This window comes from Aspergillus bombycis (assembly GCF_001792695.1).
Source record: "Aspergillus bombycis strain NRRL26010 chromosome Unknown contig00007, whole genome shotgun sequence".
In the NCBI taxonomy this organism is placed as follows: domain Eukaryota; kingdom Fungi; phylum Ascomycota; class Eurotiomycetes; order Eurotiales; family Aspergillaceae; genus Aspergillus; species Aspergillus bombycis.
Window position 1 is genome coordinate 20,960 of NW_019170009.1, and position 16,880 is coordinate 37,839.

Below are 16,880 nucleotides of genomic sequence, written 5' to 3' on the forward strand. Positions count from 1 at the left end.
GTACACGCGAATGGCAACCACACATATGCCATTAGGGCTGGCTTGGCGGTTGGGGGCCAGCGGTGGATGCCGCCGATGAGATGATGAGAAGTGGAAACTGTCTCACCAGGGACACAGTCCATCCCTTGAGACTTCGAGACGACACGATTATTCGGCGAATCGGGAATGACCTTTGGCCCTTTGGGGATTGTTGGTCGCGTGGAGCGTGAGCTCTTGGCATCTCCACTATGCAACAAGCTCCATGCCACTTCGGTTTAGACCTCAAGCCAAGCCTGTTGGTCCTTATTGCTGCCATATAGTCCTTACCTCAACATACCATCGGCGTAGGTCTAAAACATCACGGATACTCACAAACGAGAACACAGAGCAAGAGCAAGAGCTAAGAGCTCTCTTGGCGTAATAAAAATCGGCGAATGCCAAGACAAACCCCACCGGGTGCAATTGATGTGTAATTGAAACGATGAGACAAAAGGGCTAAGAAGGGGAAGTGGTCCCTGTGCTTGCCTCCTCTTAGGGCGTAATGGCAGAAGGAGTCAAAAAATATAAATAACGCAGGCGAACGGCAACAATCGCCTACTTCTGTGCCTTCTTCCTCGAGGCTACTGTCCCACCCGATAATCATCATGGGGGTCCGGCTTGGAGTGAGCTGGATGCTACATCTGCTCATCATCGGTCTGTCACTGCTTGCTCTGACGTCGGCGATTCCTTCTGGCCATCATGGCCATCAACACACTCACCTACACAGGTCCTCTGATCTTGGCTCCCGGCTCGGGAGTCGTGATGGGAAACCCTTTCCCTTACGGATCATGCCTCTCGGGGCTTCGATCACCACAGGTCTCAAGTCATCGGATAAAAATGGGTACCGTAAAGTGCTGCGCCAACAACTCCGATCTGCTGGATGGGAGGTGAATATGGTTGGCTCGCTCAAGAGTGGCGATATGAAGGACAATGTAAGCAGGTCGTCAAAGGTTTGGGCGTACAAACTCGTCTATGAAGCTGACATGTAACGCGGTTAGGACAATGAAGGGCATTCCGGCTGGATCATTGACGAGGTCGCCCAAGAGGCTGAAAAGACCATTCCCAAGGCCCCTAATCTTATTCTTATTAAGTATGATTCACCTCTTCCATGATTAATACTCACTGTATACTGATCGTATGCTGTCGCAGTGCGGGCACGAATGATGCTGTTAAGCCTGTCCACCCTGAGTCAGCGGGAGAAAGGATGAATAAAATGCTCACTCGTCTCTATGATGCAATTCCGGGAACCACCATTATTCTCTCAACACTGCTACCCAATAAGGACGACAAGGCACAGGTCAACGTGTTGAATATTAATGAGCAATATCGGAATATTGCAGCTACGCGTATTAAAGAAGGCGACCGTCTGGTCTTGGCAGAGATGAGTGATGGTTTTATTCAAGTGTCAGAGCTAGTCGACGGGACTCACCCCACCGATGAAGGATATAAAAAGATGGCCTCTGTATGGTGGGCTGCAATTCAGGAAGCAGAATCCCGAGGACTTTTACAAAAGCCTAAGGATATTGGAGAGAGTGACTGGGCCGATACAACCTGCGAGAAAAAGTTCGGCAGTGGAAACAGCGGAGGGAAGGTAAAAACTCAACGGGGGAGTGGCTGGGATGACGGTGACTATAAGCATAGTTCCCAGCATATGGGACAAATTAAACAGATTGGGATCACGAATTCGAAGGAAGATACCCATCCCGGGGTTAATTATGCCCAGCTGGTTAACCAGGGAGGTGCTCACCGTGAGGGAGCTCTCGATGAGCTTGTATGGACTCGAGACGGTCTGGGTACTTGGATGTATCCCAATAATGGTAACGGCAAATTCGGAAATCCCGTGAAAATCGATGTGAAGGATAATTGTCTTGCCCGAGGTGAGTAAGCCCTTGTCGATTATTGATCTTCTCTCGGTTCTTAATTTAACGGTGGGATCAGGTGTACATTGGGGTGATTTGAATAATGATGGGTTGGATGATTTCATCTGTATCAGTAGAGAAGGTGCAATGTATGCATCAATGAACCAAGGCGGCAGCCCTCCTCAATTCAAGTCTATTGGGCTGGTCAGGGCTGCACCTGGGGGAGATCTGAATCAAGCCAACGTACGACTCGGTGATATTGACGGCGATGGCCGTCTTGATTAGTAAGTTTGCTTTACTTGGATATGGAACAAAGACTAACATCTCGACTAGCTGTCTGGCCAAGAACAACGGTGATATTCAGTGTTGGAGAAATGGAGGCCAGAAGGACGCCCCAACAAAGGAGTTTGGTGGCTATTGGCAAAACCTGGGGGTCGTCTTTACTGGTAAAGGTATGGGCGATCTGAGAGGTGTCCGTCTGGTTGATATCAATGGTGACTTCCGGTCCGACTGGCTTTGGCTAGATGAAGAAGGTAAGGTTACTACATATATTAATCAGCGTGGCTCTGGCAAGGGTAGTCTGGCCCCAGAATGGCGACGAATTGGTGTTACCCACGCGGGTATGGGTATTAAGGGAGCCAGAGACCGGATTAAGTTCGGCCAGGTTTATCCAGGAGGTGGTGCCGATTACGTGTGGATAGAGTCTATGAAGAATGCGAAGACTTACAACCACTACACCCATGTATGGAAGAATACAGGCAGGGGTGGAACTACTCTAAAGGGTGAGTTTGCTGTCCCCCTTCCTTGGTTTGCTGTTTCTATACCTTGACATTTCTCTCGTTGACATGACCAAACAGCCGACGGCGATTTCTACTGTGACTGGCGTGGCACTGGTGCAGATGATTATGTACGTCTATATTGTTATCCTTCGGTGTGTCCAAGCGGTATTAACTCCTTTCTAGATCTGGGTTTCCCCTACAGGACGCGGCTTACTCTATGGCAATATCCATAAGCCCCCCGTCTGGGTCCCGGAGGGCCCGGAAATCTTCAATATTGGAAGAGAACGCAAGAGTATTCATCTGGCTGATTTCGATGGTGACGGCAAGGTACTCAAAAAGAATATAACCTGACGCTTGATAAACTGTTATAGCTAATACTTATCGTGGATAATTTACAGTGCGACATATGGGCTGTCAACCGTGAGACTGGTACGGCAGAGGTGTGGATCAACAATTGGAACGATGATATTAAGGGTGGCTTCCTTACATATAAAGGGATCATTAGCGGAAACGTGAAATGTACTGAAGGATGGGGAGTAGGGCTTTATGATATTGGCGTAAGGATAGCTGATTTGGAGTCTGTCTTACCTATACTCTTACGATCCACCGACCAGAATAATACTGACTCTAATCAGTGGTGACAGTCGCGCAGATTACCTGTGCATGGAGTAGGTTTTATTATACCCCTATTCAGATTGTCGCGATACTGACTGCTACTAACCAGACCGAATGGACGAACCGTTGGATGGTTAAACAAGGGTATCAATAACTTCCAGTCCCAGGGCCAAGTTAAACGCCCTCAGGGATACGACCGCGCCAATCATCGCTGGGCCGATGTAGACGGTATGTGCTAGTATTCTATTAGCATTTTATTATATCACGCAGGCTTACTGTATCCAAGGTGATCGTCGTGTTGACTTCCTGTGGGTCGACAAGTTCAATGGCAATACATTGGTTTGGATCAACAAAGGCCCAATTCCTACCGCGGGATCCAGTTGGAAGTGGGAGCTCCTGGATGGCCCGCGATATCAAGGATCAGATAGAGGGGTGAGTGGCATGCTCATTAGTTCTGTATAAACTGATTAACTTTGTACAGGCAAATCTATTCTTCCCCAATCTTGGTGGATTGGGTCGAGCTGATATGCACAATGTCATACCACGCACTAACATCGTGAGCTCTCTGGCATACCGGTTTGATAGCGTGGGAAACTGATTGGTTTAGGCGTACACATGGTTCAATACCTGTCCTGGAAGTGATAGCAGCGCTGTAGACGATGGTGACCCATCCAAGGAGCCTGGACTACCTCCATACAACCCCCCTGATCAGCCTACTCCTACTGGCAAGCCGCCAATCACCCCGACTCCGACTGGCAATGCGGGTGATGAACCGCCTAAAGGCTATTAGTATGTTTCTATTACTTGCCCTGCAGGCTGAGGCCAAAGTCTGATCCATTGACGCAGTGAACATTGGCCCCTCGATGATAAGGCTCGCGAAGACGCCATATGCGGTGACATGAATCAATTGGATAAAGAGCTGTGGAACAAGATGGATGCGGGGTCTTGGCTTATTACCACGTATGTTTCTAGGGCTTTGACTACACTTGGAATCAATTGTTTAAGCTAACAGTTTGGTCTAAACAGAGCTGGTTGGTACCAGAAGCTTGCTCTCGATCCGAACAGTGACTTTAAGTGGCCCGGTGGCGAAGGGGGGGCTGGTGGCATATCCCTCGCCCTTTCCGCCTACCAGGGGCTTAAAAATGACGGGAAATACGTATGGGATTGTGTAAAGTAGGTTGGCCCGCCAAATATCCTCGCTGCTACTAACATATGTGCTAGCCCCCGGGAGAAATGTACCGTGGATAACCTGAGCAACTCGGACTTTTGCCGAGATGGCCGCATGTACCGAGTCCAGGCTCTGCATGCCGTCCGTAATTTGGCAAGGTACCTTGGGATTGTGCACACCGTCATGGGGGAAGTTTGGAACAGCATGAGCTTCAAAACCGCCAGCATGGTAACCAGATACTCACATTCCGGTGACTCGAAGAGCGATCTTGGTCCCGACGCCGGCCTAACTCTTGCAGCTGGTGTGGCAAGTATCATTGCCGGATTCTTCGAAAACTCTCTGGCAGGCATACCTGCGGGGGTAGCAACGTTTGGGGCCGCCGCCGTGACGACGCTCGATGAAACCACTGGAGACTCTATTCGGTTCAACACGTATGCGGAGCTAGGCGATAAAGCGGACGACATCAAGACTGCGGTTACAAACAGTCTAGATGCTTTTTACAAGAAACTCTTTCTGACTACACCCCCAGCTGACCCTAATTGGGTCACCCTACCCACTTCTGTACCGCGCATATTGCAAAGCGGGTATTTCGCGGGTATTGACAGCCTCAACAAGGATAGTCCAGTGATGCCGAAAAGCGAGGAACTTAGGAAGCTTGCTGCTGCGCCGTTGATTAATATGCTGTGGAAAAAGGATCTAGTCATTGTTGTCAAAATCGATAATGATTCTATTTTCACTCGAGATGGTTCGGCATACCACCCTTGTGACAAGAACGGCGACATCGATGAGAATCAAGACAGCACAGATTTCAAGTACTGCAACCCAGATGGCAGTGCCTTCCTCCTGGTATGGTCCTCTCCAAATGGCGACCGGAAACTTGTTGGACTATAGTACTAAATCATTAGCAGCTAATCAAGGACGAACTACGCAACTCGGCTCATACGCCCAAAATCCGGCCCCCGAAAGGGATTGCCGAACTGCAGTCCGAATACGGATTCAACGGCCATGACGTCGCTCGATCCGCCTATCTGATTCAAAAGACAACAAACGAGTGGATTTCTGCGATGGACCCAGGCTCATACTTCAGTTGGATTCCCCAAACATCTGGGGCTGACATTCCTGCGTGGCAAATGATGAGGTGGAGCCTGCCAGTCTGTGACTTCACAGGCGGAACCATCGAACCTACAGAATGCCTTGACTATACCAAATGGTCCCAGGTATGATTCCTCCCATCCATTCTTCCATTTAATGGTCTCTGACATTCTTGTGTAGTGCGTATTAGAGAAAGTCAAGTATGTTTGCGGGCGCCAGGCGGGGTGGCCAGAGGACTATGTGTACACCCCTTGGGACTACCATGAGGGAAAGCCCTATTCGGAGGCTTCGAGTCCTGATGATGTGGTCCAATCCTTGATGCGCGGTTGAACACCAGGACGCACACTGCCACATCTTCATGTTCATTTGCTGTGGATATAGTTTCTTCTCTCCTTCTTTTATATTTTCTTTCACTTCTCATTTTAGGCGCGTCTTCCCTGCCTTCATCATCTGCTTCCTACCTCGTGGGGCGCAAACTGTGATTTAAGCTTCACACAGACGGTGGACTTCAAAATTTAATTGGAATTAATATGTTGATATATAGACAAGTAGTATGTCAATCGTGATTTATCTTATTTATAATCGAGTCTTCGTACAAAACACCAAGGTCTCTATTAGATTGACTTTACACAACATGGACCCAATGAAGCTTAAATATATCTCTCCATCAGCAGTGATGATCAACTCCTTACGCAGAATTTCCGCCATTTAAAACGGCCTCTGGCATTAGCTTTGCGTCTCCTAGCCTAGCTGAAGGAACTCCTTTTCGTAACATGCCAACGTCGCCTTATGAGCCGATGTTTGCTATTCGTGACAGGTTAGACCTTACGTGGGAACACTAGAGGGCTGGATAAATATAGGATTATTTTAAATTTTATAGTAAATATAGAGAATATTATTCTATTATCATTTATATTACTAATTATAAATTAATTTTAATTTTACTATATCTAGATTGATTCAGAAATTTTATATCTTAATTTAATTAAGATCCGTTAAATTAGATTATAGCTAGAGTACAGGAGTTAGATTATACTACTCTAACTAAAAGATTATATAATTTGGGATCAATAATCCCGAATGGCCTGGGGGCTAACAGATCTGGGCCAAAGTTTAGGTTCACGAGCTAGCACCACTTGACACGGTCTCACCTCGTCGCTGCGTCCCCTGTGGAGGATTGGCATTCTCCAGTCTGCGCCAGATCTTGCACGAAGGCATCCGTCTCCTCCCACGGAAAATGCAACGCGTTGACTAATTCGTTATACGAGTGGGATGGGACATGGTATAGTCTGCAACAGGTATACTCCTGGTGAAAGAGCTTGCCATTTCTGTGTTTTCTGTTAAAAATGGTCAGGAAGATACGTATGAACTCCATACTTGACAAGAAGACCATCATGGTTTAACCTCCAATGCTTCCATGTTTTGTTTTGTAGGCAAATTCTCGGTATGTATGATAGACTGTAACCTCTCAGTGTCGTTCTATTTACCCAACACATGGAGTTATGAAACCCCATTGGTTTTGGGATGGGGGCGATAGTAGTGCCTATGAAGCGTTGAGGATCAAAATTGGCCCGAAACTGATCAAGACCAGGTCTAAAGATAAACATTTGATGGATCATATTGGAACAGAGGAATAGGTTATATTCGCTATATACACGATCAAGCGGGCGGAATCTAACTTGAAGGTGAATTCGGGCGCTGCTGGCGGTGGGACTTTGTAGATGTGGTCCCTTCTGTGAGGGGAACTAGCTCAAGTGTCTGTCGGCTTTCGCGTCGAAGCAACCGCCTCATAGATTGCAAGGAGATACGGTTATGATAGGAACGCCAGCTATCCGCAGTTGGATCCTTAAGCCGACAGGCGTAGAAAAGGCCTATGAGTAGGAAGATCACGAGGACGAGGGTAAATATCGCATTGAGGAAGAAGAAGAGGAGGGCCACAATGCCAGTCATGAGATCCGGCTGATCAAAGATATTGGTAAAGATCAGGCAGAAGATGGCATTGGCAAGATTGATGGCGGCCGCAGCGATGGCGAAGGCATTGGCCTTCTTATCTACATACGGCCGGACAATTGCAGTACCAATCAGAAATCCAGCCTCCAAGATGAGAAGAACTATAGCCTGCGCTAGAGGGTTTTGTTGGGCGAATGCAATAGTGATACCTTTTAAGAATGTGTACAGTAGCAGCGGGATGATGAAGTAGAATGCGTGGGCCCTGTAATGGGCATACAGGTAGCCCCACTGTGCCATGCAGCGTGAATCAAAATGGAGCGAGCATGCCAAAGTTTCATTTAACCCTTTCGTTGCGCGTGCATGTTGGAGCACCCTGAAAGTTGCATGACCAAGAATCACAGTCGTGGCGAGCCATAGCGTAATCGCAAGCAGGATCTCGGCCGCCGAGTCCTGCTGATATATTTCCCACATGCCAAACACACATATTTGCGGGTAACCCAGATACGCAATTCGGCCAAGGCCGCCTCGCATAAATTGCTGCCAGTCAGCCAGGGGAGCCAAGCTATAGCCGGACCGTTTGCCCTGGGTCTTCTTCAGAAATGCAGACAGACCGAACTTGAGAGCGATGAGAGCCAGGAGCATAACAATGGCAATAAAATGAAAGACCAGATGTCCGGTCATAAAGATGTTGGTGGACTCCAGGCCTGCACGGTATCCCATGCGAATGATGCCACGGAGGAGCACCTCTGCTCCACTAGCCGATGCTGACATGCTTCTCCCTACCAGCACTTCATCTGAACGTTTCAGGAGGCCGATCGAAATAGTACCAGCTTCAGAACGTAAAGTTGAAGGTGTTCCTCCTGTGGACCGCTGGAACCACGTGGTGATTGTGTCCAGAAAGTCTGTATGCACTATACTCATGGTCCATTGGAAGTCTTGTGTCCAATTTTGGATCATTGGCTTGAACTCCATCGCGGTGAGGCCAACCATCGCTTGACTTTGCATGAAGCTCAGAAGTAGGGCTGTGCGGAATGAAATCTGGGTTGAGATGCTGAGATAGCCAAGCACTGAGAGGATTATGCTCGCAAAGAGGCCCAGTCCGGTGATAACGGCAAGTGTCCAGCCAACCGCGGCTTGGTAGACTGTACTGCTGTTGACCACACTGGCCTCAACACAAGTGACGCTTGTATTCGTCGAGTTGGATATCATGTTGACTCTAACAACGGCATCGAGATCAGGGAAGGTATAGGCGATACCTATCAAAGGGACTTGTGTCAATGGATATGCAATCGAAGGTCACTGGTCAATCGGAAGGAGTTCAAACTTACCGGGAATTCCTGATATAATATCATCCGACAAGGTCAAAACTGCAGACGGCACTGTCAGGTTTTGTGATATCATGGGACAGAATCCAGACAAATCATAGTCGCATAGATCTATTCGCATGGTCAGGAAGCTGTACCCGTAGGCCAGCACGTCAACATCCAACATGACCATCCCCGAGAAGGTAATCTCGCCGTCAAACTCGATCATAACACTGTTATTCCCAGGTGTCAACGCCATCTTAAACAAGTTGGTGTTGATAACACTATCATCGGAGCATGGAACGAGGGCAGTCGACTCAAGTATTTGGAGGGCTTGTATGAATTGAGCAGCGTAGAGAACACCAAGAATGCCCCTGCTTAGGCGTCTCCGGACCGGCATCTTTAGGCCAGAAATAAGTGGCAGGCAGCGTATGGACCGTGGTAAGTCACTGGTAACATCTGATGTTTGTAGCAAAAAGAAAGATGAGAAGGCGATGACCGCCGAGTGAACGTTCTCCGGAGAAGCCAGGCGCTAAGGATGAGAGATACAGGGATATAGGCAGCGTCGCTAGACATACCCACCTAAGTCAATGCATCCAGTTTCTAGGCCAGCTTCGACACTGCCACAACGGGACCGTATTGGTAGAGCGCGCGCAATGAGTACTCAAAGATGTCTTCTGACTTCTGGGACGGGTTGCGTTGAGAGATATCCGGTAGACGAGCCAACATGGTCAGCATCCACAATGGGTAAGCCATCGCAAATTGAAGGTTCGCCATTGTCCAATATTATTCGCTGGGTTCGCTCCCAGCTACTCCTCTATGCAACAGATACCCAGAAAACGTGGCGGTGCTGCACGGGGCGGGGAACCCTTCACTGTAGTACTACGAGCAGTGCTCCGGGACTGTACGGAGTAGACGCTGTCGTATAGATTGTGATGGTGGGGCGGAAGATCAGATGTCGGCAAGTCGGCCGAGAAAATCACCGACGAAGTCCACCCGCACCCAATAACACCCGGCGGTCGCAACCTTGACGAGCAAAACTCCGACCAAGTCCGCAGTGGGTCAACCTTTCGCCGAGTCCCGCTACTCCCGTGGTCTACTACTACTACGAGTACTAGTAGCAGCGGCACGATCTTCATCTAGCTGTATCGACAAGCTGCTCTTACTGGTGGCTCTACAAAGTCAAAGCAGCCAAGGCCATTCCACGTACGCTATACCAGAAAATGGGAGAGGAATAATTTTGATTTTCCAGATACTCAATGGAGACAAGTTAAGACCGCAGGGATGCCAAAACATCACCGACAGACGCCTCTGCATCCTCCATAACCTTCGCCAACATCTTCTCAATCACCTGCGTCTCATGTTGGACTTGTTCCTTCGCATAAACACGCTGGTCAAACGCAAACTTCAGCTTGTACTCATTCACATCCGCGGTTTTCACCACCTCAAATACTACGGCGTATGGTTGTGGCATTGTCACCTGGGACTTGGCCATAACAATCCACTTCTGATACTGCTTCTCTGTCGCAATGACCGGTTCAAATGGCTGGAAGAGGAAGAGGGCCTTATTGGAGAATCCTTCCCGTGTAGTTTCACAGGCTTCGTGAATCTCGTCCATCCCCACTGTGCTATTCTCGGTGTACTGCCAGAATTCATCCTGGGTCTGACGAAGGAATTCGGACACGGGCATAGACGGATCAACCCCCGACCGCAGGGGAAGGAAGTTTGCACAGGTACCGTTGATGGTTTGAGGGTCAGCAAGATCAATGTTGCGCCCTGTGTAGAGGTAATCGAAGGCCACGTCGCGTTGGTTGCTGCGCAGCGCCAGCCAGAGCTGGAAGATCGACTGGAAGATGATGGAGACAGTGGCACCGGTGGACTTGGCGAATGCATCAAATTCAAGGTTGATGGTATGTACATGGACGGAGTTGATGCGTGGCTCGTTGGCACTGCCGCTGGGAAATTCGAAGGCAATGGGGCGTTTCGCGGATTCCTTCCAGAACGACAGCGTGCGGGACTTGTCCATCTGCCAAATGTGGATTGCAAATTCTTTGAAGGAGGTGAAGCGTTCCAAGGCCGCATTACGTTGGTAAGCCTCAAAGTGTTCGCCAAAGATGCGAAGAAGCGTTCCGTCGTATAGGCCATGGTCAAGCTTCGTGACGATTTCTGTCTCACCCGTCGACAAGCGGAGAATGGCGTAGCGAATAAACGGTTGGCCAAACGCAAAGCGATGATGGTCAAGAGACTTAATGATTTGGATTCTCTGCTCCTCATCGCTGACATTTTCATAGATCTCGACCACGGGGGTGGCATCACGGAGCACAACACCATACCACTTTCCGTGACAGCGAGTAAAGGTCGTGCGCAGAATGTCATTGGTCGCTGTGAGCTGTCGAACTAGATCAATCCACTGTCTTGGGTCAAAGTCGGTGCCGACCTTTCGGACTGTCATCAGGCTCCACAGTGCCTCGGGGTGAGCACCTTGGGTCAGGAACTCGGCCTGTCCTGGAGGGCAAGGATAGATGTACTCATATTCAGTCGGCTGCAGACCAGTGGCAGATATCGCAGCATCAACCTCCGACGGAGAAGTGAACGTCTGCTGTTTAATTTGCTGTGCATCATCCGACTCGCCCTTCAGCTGGTCAGCCATAGCCCCAAGGGCAGGGTATTTGAGCACATCCCGCACAGAGATCTTGAGCTGCTTGCGGCGAAGGTGGCTGACGAGATTGATGGCCGCAATAGAATCCCCGCCGAGGCTGAGGAAGTCGGCTTCCAAACCAAATTGGTCATCGGGAAGCTGTAGGGTGTCAATCCATGCTTGTTGCATTAGCCTTTGTGTCTGAGATACTAAGGGGATAACTGCACCCTTTGACTGCGAATGGCCGACCTTGTCAAAAGAAAGCTTAGTCAGTTCACCCTGGCTCAGTGACTGCAGCAACGCCTTGAGCTGCTTGCGGTTGGCCTTGCCGGAGGGCAGTCTTGGTAGCGATGATAGAGGGACAATTGCCTTTGGAATCATGTATGGAGTCAGCCCAGTGAGCTTAGCTCGAAGACGCTGCACATTCTCAACAAAGCCTTCTAGTGGAAGAATCTCGCCCGGTTTTTCAGCCACAGCGCCATCGAAAACGGTCATCGCAGCAAGATGGGCGGTGCTGTTCTGCTTCCAGACGGCCAACACACAGTCCTTAACCTCACCCGTTCTTAAGAACGCCTGTTCGATCTCCCCCAGTTCAATTCGATGTCCGTTAATTTTGACCTGGTCGTCTTTGCGGCCCAAACACTCAATATCTCCACTGGGCAGATACCGGGCCAAGTCACCACTTCGGTATAAGCGTTGCCCCTTGAGCACGTCACTCTCGATAAATGCGGCACTGGTAATATCAGGTTTCTTGAAATACCCCTGCGCAAGCTGTGGCCCATAGAAGCAGAGCTCTCCGACAGCACCGTAAGGGAGTGGGCGAACACCATCTGCTTCCAGGATGATGGAACCCACAGACGCGAGGGGCTTGCCAATATTACCTCCGATTGTGTCAGCATCGACGTCCTTCATCGTCACCAAGACAGAGGCCTCGGTGGGACCATAGCCATTGCGAAGTTTCACGCGAGATGCCCACGTTGTCACCACGTCACGGGTTAGCTGCTCACCGCCAACAGTCATGGATTCCAGATTCGGGACATCGTTTGGACTCATCAGACGAGCCACAGTGGGAGTCAGGAAAACATGGTTGACGTTCATCTCGTTGATAACCTCGGCCAGGTTGTTCAACAGGCGGTCTGAGGGGGCAAGGCACAGAGTCCCGCCGCTGTGCAGTGATACGAAGAAGTCATACAGCGAGACATCAAAGACGTAGTTAGAGAACTGCAGCATCCTTGATTCCTGGCCCTGTCGATGCTCGAATTCGATAATCGATTGCATGGCAGCTGCACAGGCGCCATGTGTGACCATGACACCCTTTGGAAGACCGGTACTTCCCGAGGTGTAGAGTAGGTAGGCAAGGGCATCCGGAGAGACAATGATGTGTTGTGGCTCGGGACAATACGCGCGGAGTCTGGCCTGATCCACGAGGATGCAAGGAATGTCACTTTCCGAGGCGAAATACGACTCGTATTCCTTCTCCGTGAGGACGAACTTGGCGCTGACGTCGCGAGCGATGTACGCGTTCCTTTCCAAAGGATTCTCAGGGCTCAAAGGCACATAGGCAGCGCCGAGCTTGAACAATGCGAGAATAGTCTTGATCATCAGTGGCGATTTCTCCAAGAGAAGAGGAACAATGTCACCCGGCACAACCCCGCGCTCGGAAAGATAGTTTGCCATGCGATTTGCCTGAGTGTTCAGCTCATCGTACGTAAGGAACAGCTCATTCTGGTAGTTGATGGCAACCCGATCAGAGTACCGACGGACCGTGCCTTCGAATTGGCCGTGCAACGTGTGACTCGCGTCAGGCAAGGCGTTATGTGACTGGAGCATGAGTTGTAGTTCTGTCTCGCTGACCAGATTTGTTTCGTTGACGGTCTGTCGCGGATTGGATGCAATGGCCTCCAACGCCATGCACAACTGATCGAGGATAAACTCCAAACGACGTGCGTCCATTGGCGATGTGAGCGTAATGTCCAGACCTGCAACTCCCTCCTCAACATTCAATGTTGTGTACTCAGTTCTCCATACTGGTCGTGGACCATAGAGCTGGAACACCTCCTTGGAAATATCATTCTTAGCCGTGTCGCTGGCGAGGATATTGACCATGGTGTCGAAAAGACTAGTGTTCTGGCGCTCAGCAGCAGCCAGGGCATTCCGTACTCCGAACTGGGAGTGCTTGATGGCCTTCCAGAGACTGGTGTTGACGGACTGCACTAACTGCTGAAGTGTCAGCTCCGGATCAATTGCGACCGCATAGGGAATGACAGCCAGCGTGGGTCCATTCATGGCTTCAACACCGAGAACAGGTAACTCGCGACCGGAAACAGCAGTTGCCATTGTGACGGACTTTGAAGCGATGTGGGATGAGAGAACGAGAGCCCAGGCTGCATGGATGATTGCACTCAAAGGCGCACGCAAAGCTGATGATGCACCCTTGACCTCCTGGCTAACAATGCGCCTGACCGAAGTTGTTGTTTGCACGGGAGCATAATTGAGAATTGTTGGAACCGCCTCGCTGAGGTGCTCTCTCCAGAAGTCCTGGGACGGCTTAGTGTCTCGTGCGTGCAGAAGCGCTACGAAAGACTTCCACTCTGGGCGCTTCTCGGGACGACGACCGTAGTACACACTAGCGACATCATCGAAAAGGAACCTGTGTGACCAGAAGTCGAAAAGTGCATGATGAACTGAGACGACGAGAATGCTTCCGTCTAGGACAGCAACACGCATGAATGGCTCTGCTAAAGCGACGCCTCTCTGCTTGTCCTGATCGAGATATTCTGCCAGACCCATGGAGACTTCCGACCAAGGTAGATTGAAGTCATTACGGAAGACCTGAACGAAACCCTTGGCGGCGGTGACGAATGTAGATTTAAGCAGTCCGGTGCGCCAGAAGATGACTTGGAAAGCCAACTGTAACCTTACGGGGTCGAGATGACGAATGTCAAAGATGCGTTGGTAGAGATAGTCTTGGTTCCCCTGGAGCGTGCTGGCCAGGATGCCTTCTTGCAGCGCTGTGACAGGATAGGCATCGACAACATGGCGGTCGGCGAGGAGGCTTCCCTTCAACACTGGATCGAAGATGTATGCAAAAGGCTCAGACGACTCATGGCTAACTCGAGTTATAGTCGAGTCTATCTGGGCAGTATCGGCAGTTTCCTCGACTGTCTGTGCTTGAAGCATGTCCGCCAACTCGACATGAATCCCGCGTTGCTTCAGCTCTCGAACCGCTCGAATCGCATCAATGGAAGTTCCTCCCAATGCCACGAACGAATCTGTAGGTATGATAGAGGATGCGGGCATATTCAGCACGCCTGCCCAAACCTGTGCAATCTCCGAGGCAAGCTCACTCATGCGAGTCGCCGTGCCACTTCCCGGTGAAGCGCCATGGCCTAACATCTGGCTGACCTCTGTGCATTGAGCAAGTTGCTGAATGGCTCGGAAATCCACCTTTCCGTTTTGGTTGACGGGCAATTCAGTGCACGACAGCCAATAGCTGGGAACCATATACGGTGGGAAGGACTGGCGCGCATGATTGCGCAGATCCTGCACGAGCCTGCCCCAGTCCGACTCGGGTGAAGGGATAACAGCAGCCACAAGCGACATGCGGCCGTTGATGTAACATCCCACACAGACTAAGCGGACCGCCCCCGCTACCGAGGCCAGTTTAGCAGCCACTTCCTCAGGCTCCACTCTCTGGCCATGGATTTTAACCTGGTGATCAATACGACCCAGGATTTCAAAGGTTCCATCCGCACGCTTGGCGGCCAAATCGCCAGTGCGAAACATCATCGTGCCGGGCTTGCCCTCTGGTGCCTTGACAAAGGCAGCTTGGGTTTCCTTCTGGCGTTGGTGGTAGCCATGTGCAATCTGAGGACCATATAAACAGAGCTCGCCTGGCTCATTGGGCGGAAGAGCCTTCATGGTGCCGGGCTCCAGGACAATGGCCGTGGTAGTGTCTGTTGGGAGACCAGGGTTGCGGGGGTTATCACCTGTTTTGAGTTGACGGGAGAAGTTCAGTTGAGCACACTCGCTCAGTCCATACGACACCCGCAGATGAACTTTGTCTGCCCAGGTGTCGACAAGGGCCTGGCTGAGGGGCTCGCCAACGGTGGTGATCTGTTGGAGGGAGTTGGGTGTCTCGTCTGGAGACAACAAGGCGAGGGCGGAGGGAGTGATACCTAAGGCGTCGATCTGAAGGTTCGTCAACACTTCGGGTAAAGCAGTCGCGAGTCGATCCCTTCTGGCGAGGCAAAGACAGGCACCCTTGGCCAGGGTAGCAAGAATTGTTCTTTGAGCTGCGGAGAAGATAGGGTTGTAAAAGAGCAGCCATCGGTTGCGACCATTGAGCTGGAATTGGTCAATGCCATGGGAGACAGCACGATGGCTGAGAAGCACGCCCTTGGGGATGCCGGTTGAGCCTGATGTATAGATCAGGTAGGCCAGGTCGGATGGACTAATCGAAGGAAGGTCATGTTGCACATGGGCCCGTGTACTCGATTGGATGCTCTCGATGGTGATACTGTTATCAAACAGAGAAGCATACTTTTCATGGACGACAACAGCCTCGGTGCCGCAATCCGTCGTAATGATACGGTTCCGTTGCGCAGAGCCTTCCGGGTCGAGAATGACATACGCAGCTCCGGACCAGAGGATGGCCAACACCGTAGCGACAAACTCGACTGACAGGTCCATACACAGGGGTATTATGCAACCAGGGCGGAATTGAGCCACTGCTGCAATGTGCGCGACGAGCTCCCAAAGTTGGGCATAACTGTAGGGCTGCTCTCGCTCGCATTGGACCGCGGGGGCCTCAGGGTGTGACTCGACTTGGTATCTGATATAGTCTGTAACGAGGCAGGGAGGGGATGGAGGGGTAAGAAGAGGGTATGAGCGAGCTTTGGTTGAGACGATCTGGGAGCCCTGCAGCTCAGGGCTTTCCACAACATCTCGAAGAGCAACAGGAGCCATTTTGACAGCGTGGCAATGTCACCAAGAAAGGAAAAACGATTGTATGAATGATACGTTCTAGTGATACTTCTTCATCTGGCCTTTTCTGGATTTCCATGATCGTTTGGAGGGTTATACGAAGCTATTTATGTCTAGTTCCCAAGAAGGCTCCATGAAAATCCCAATTCAAACTTCGTCAAACGCCATCTCCGGTAGCAACAGCATCTTCGGGGCCGAATCCAAGATTGATGCCTACAGTGAGCCTCTTTCCTGCTGACCCTTTCCCAGAATGCGGACAAGTCCGTGTCTTCGCCCTTCGATCATGAAACTCGACATTCACTCGTTTGTGCAGCAATCAGCGCGAGGAGCGCGGGGAGACTCCACCCTCGGCTAAGGATTACCTTGCTAGCCATAAATTGTAAAAATGTACATGTACGACTTCTCCTCGAACACATTATGCAATGGATGGCTGCATCGCACCAGAGCGTCGTGGTGTCTGCATATGCTGGC

At 50.5% G+C, this 16,880-nt stretch overlaps 3 protein-coding genes across 3 annotated transcripts; 1 reads left to right on the forward strand and 2 right to left on the reverse strand.

Annotated features, from left to right (window-relative positions):
* Window positions 1-623: 623 nt before the first annotated feature.
* ABOM_001781 (uncharacterized protein) lies at window positions 624-5,861 on the forward strand (the record flags this gene model as incomplete). Its single annotated transcript, XM_022528911.1, has 18 exons — window positions 624-950; window positions 1,017-1,108; window positions 1,168-1,895; window positions 1,957-2,161; window positions 2,211-2,659; window positions 2,735-2,784; window positions 2,840-2,983; window positions 3,055-3,233; window positions 3,292-3,324; window positions 3,381-3,499; window positions 3,558-3,703; window positions 3,753-3,827; window positions 3,879-4,060; window positions 4,118-4,231; window positions 4,298-4,444; window positions 4,493-5,285; window positions 5,348-5,656; window positions 5,712-5,861. 18 exons carry the CDS (start codon window positions 624-626, stop codon window positions 5,859-5,861), a joined length of 4,242 nt encoding a protein of 1,413 aa, XP_022393393.1.
* Window positions 5,862-7,205: 1,344 nt separating this feature from the next.
* Window positions 7,206-9,185, reverse strand: ABOM_001782 (transient receptor potential ion channel family protein; the record flags this gene model as incomplete). The annotated part of the gene is made up of 2 exons (XM_022528912.1): window positions 7,206-8,737; window positions 8,810-9,185. 2 exons carry the CDS (start codon window positions 9,183-9,185, stop codon window positions 7,206-7,208), a joined length of 1,908 nt encoding a protein of 635 aa, XP_022393392.1.
* Window positions 9,186-10,055: 870 nt separating this feature from the next.
* sidE (nonribosomal peptide synthase SidE) lies at window positions 10,056-16,391 on the reverse strand (the record flags this gene model as incomplete). The annotated part of the gene is made up of 1 exon (XM_022528913.1): window positions 10,056-16,391. One exon carries the CDS (start codon window positions 16,389-16,391, stop codon window positions 10,056-10,058), a length of 6,336 nt encoding a protein of 2,111 aa, XP_022393391.1.
* Window positions 16,392-16,880: the final 489 nt, after the last annotated feature.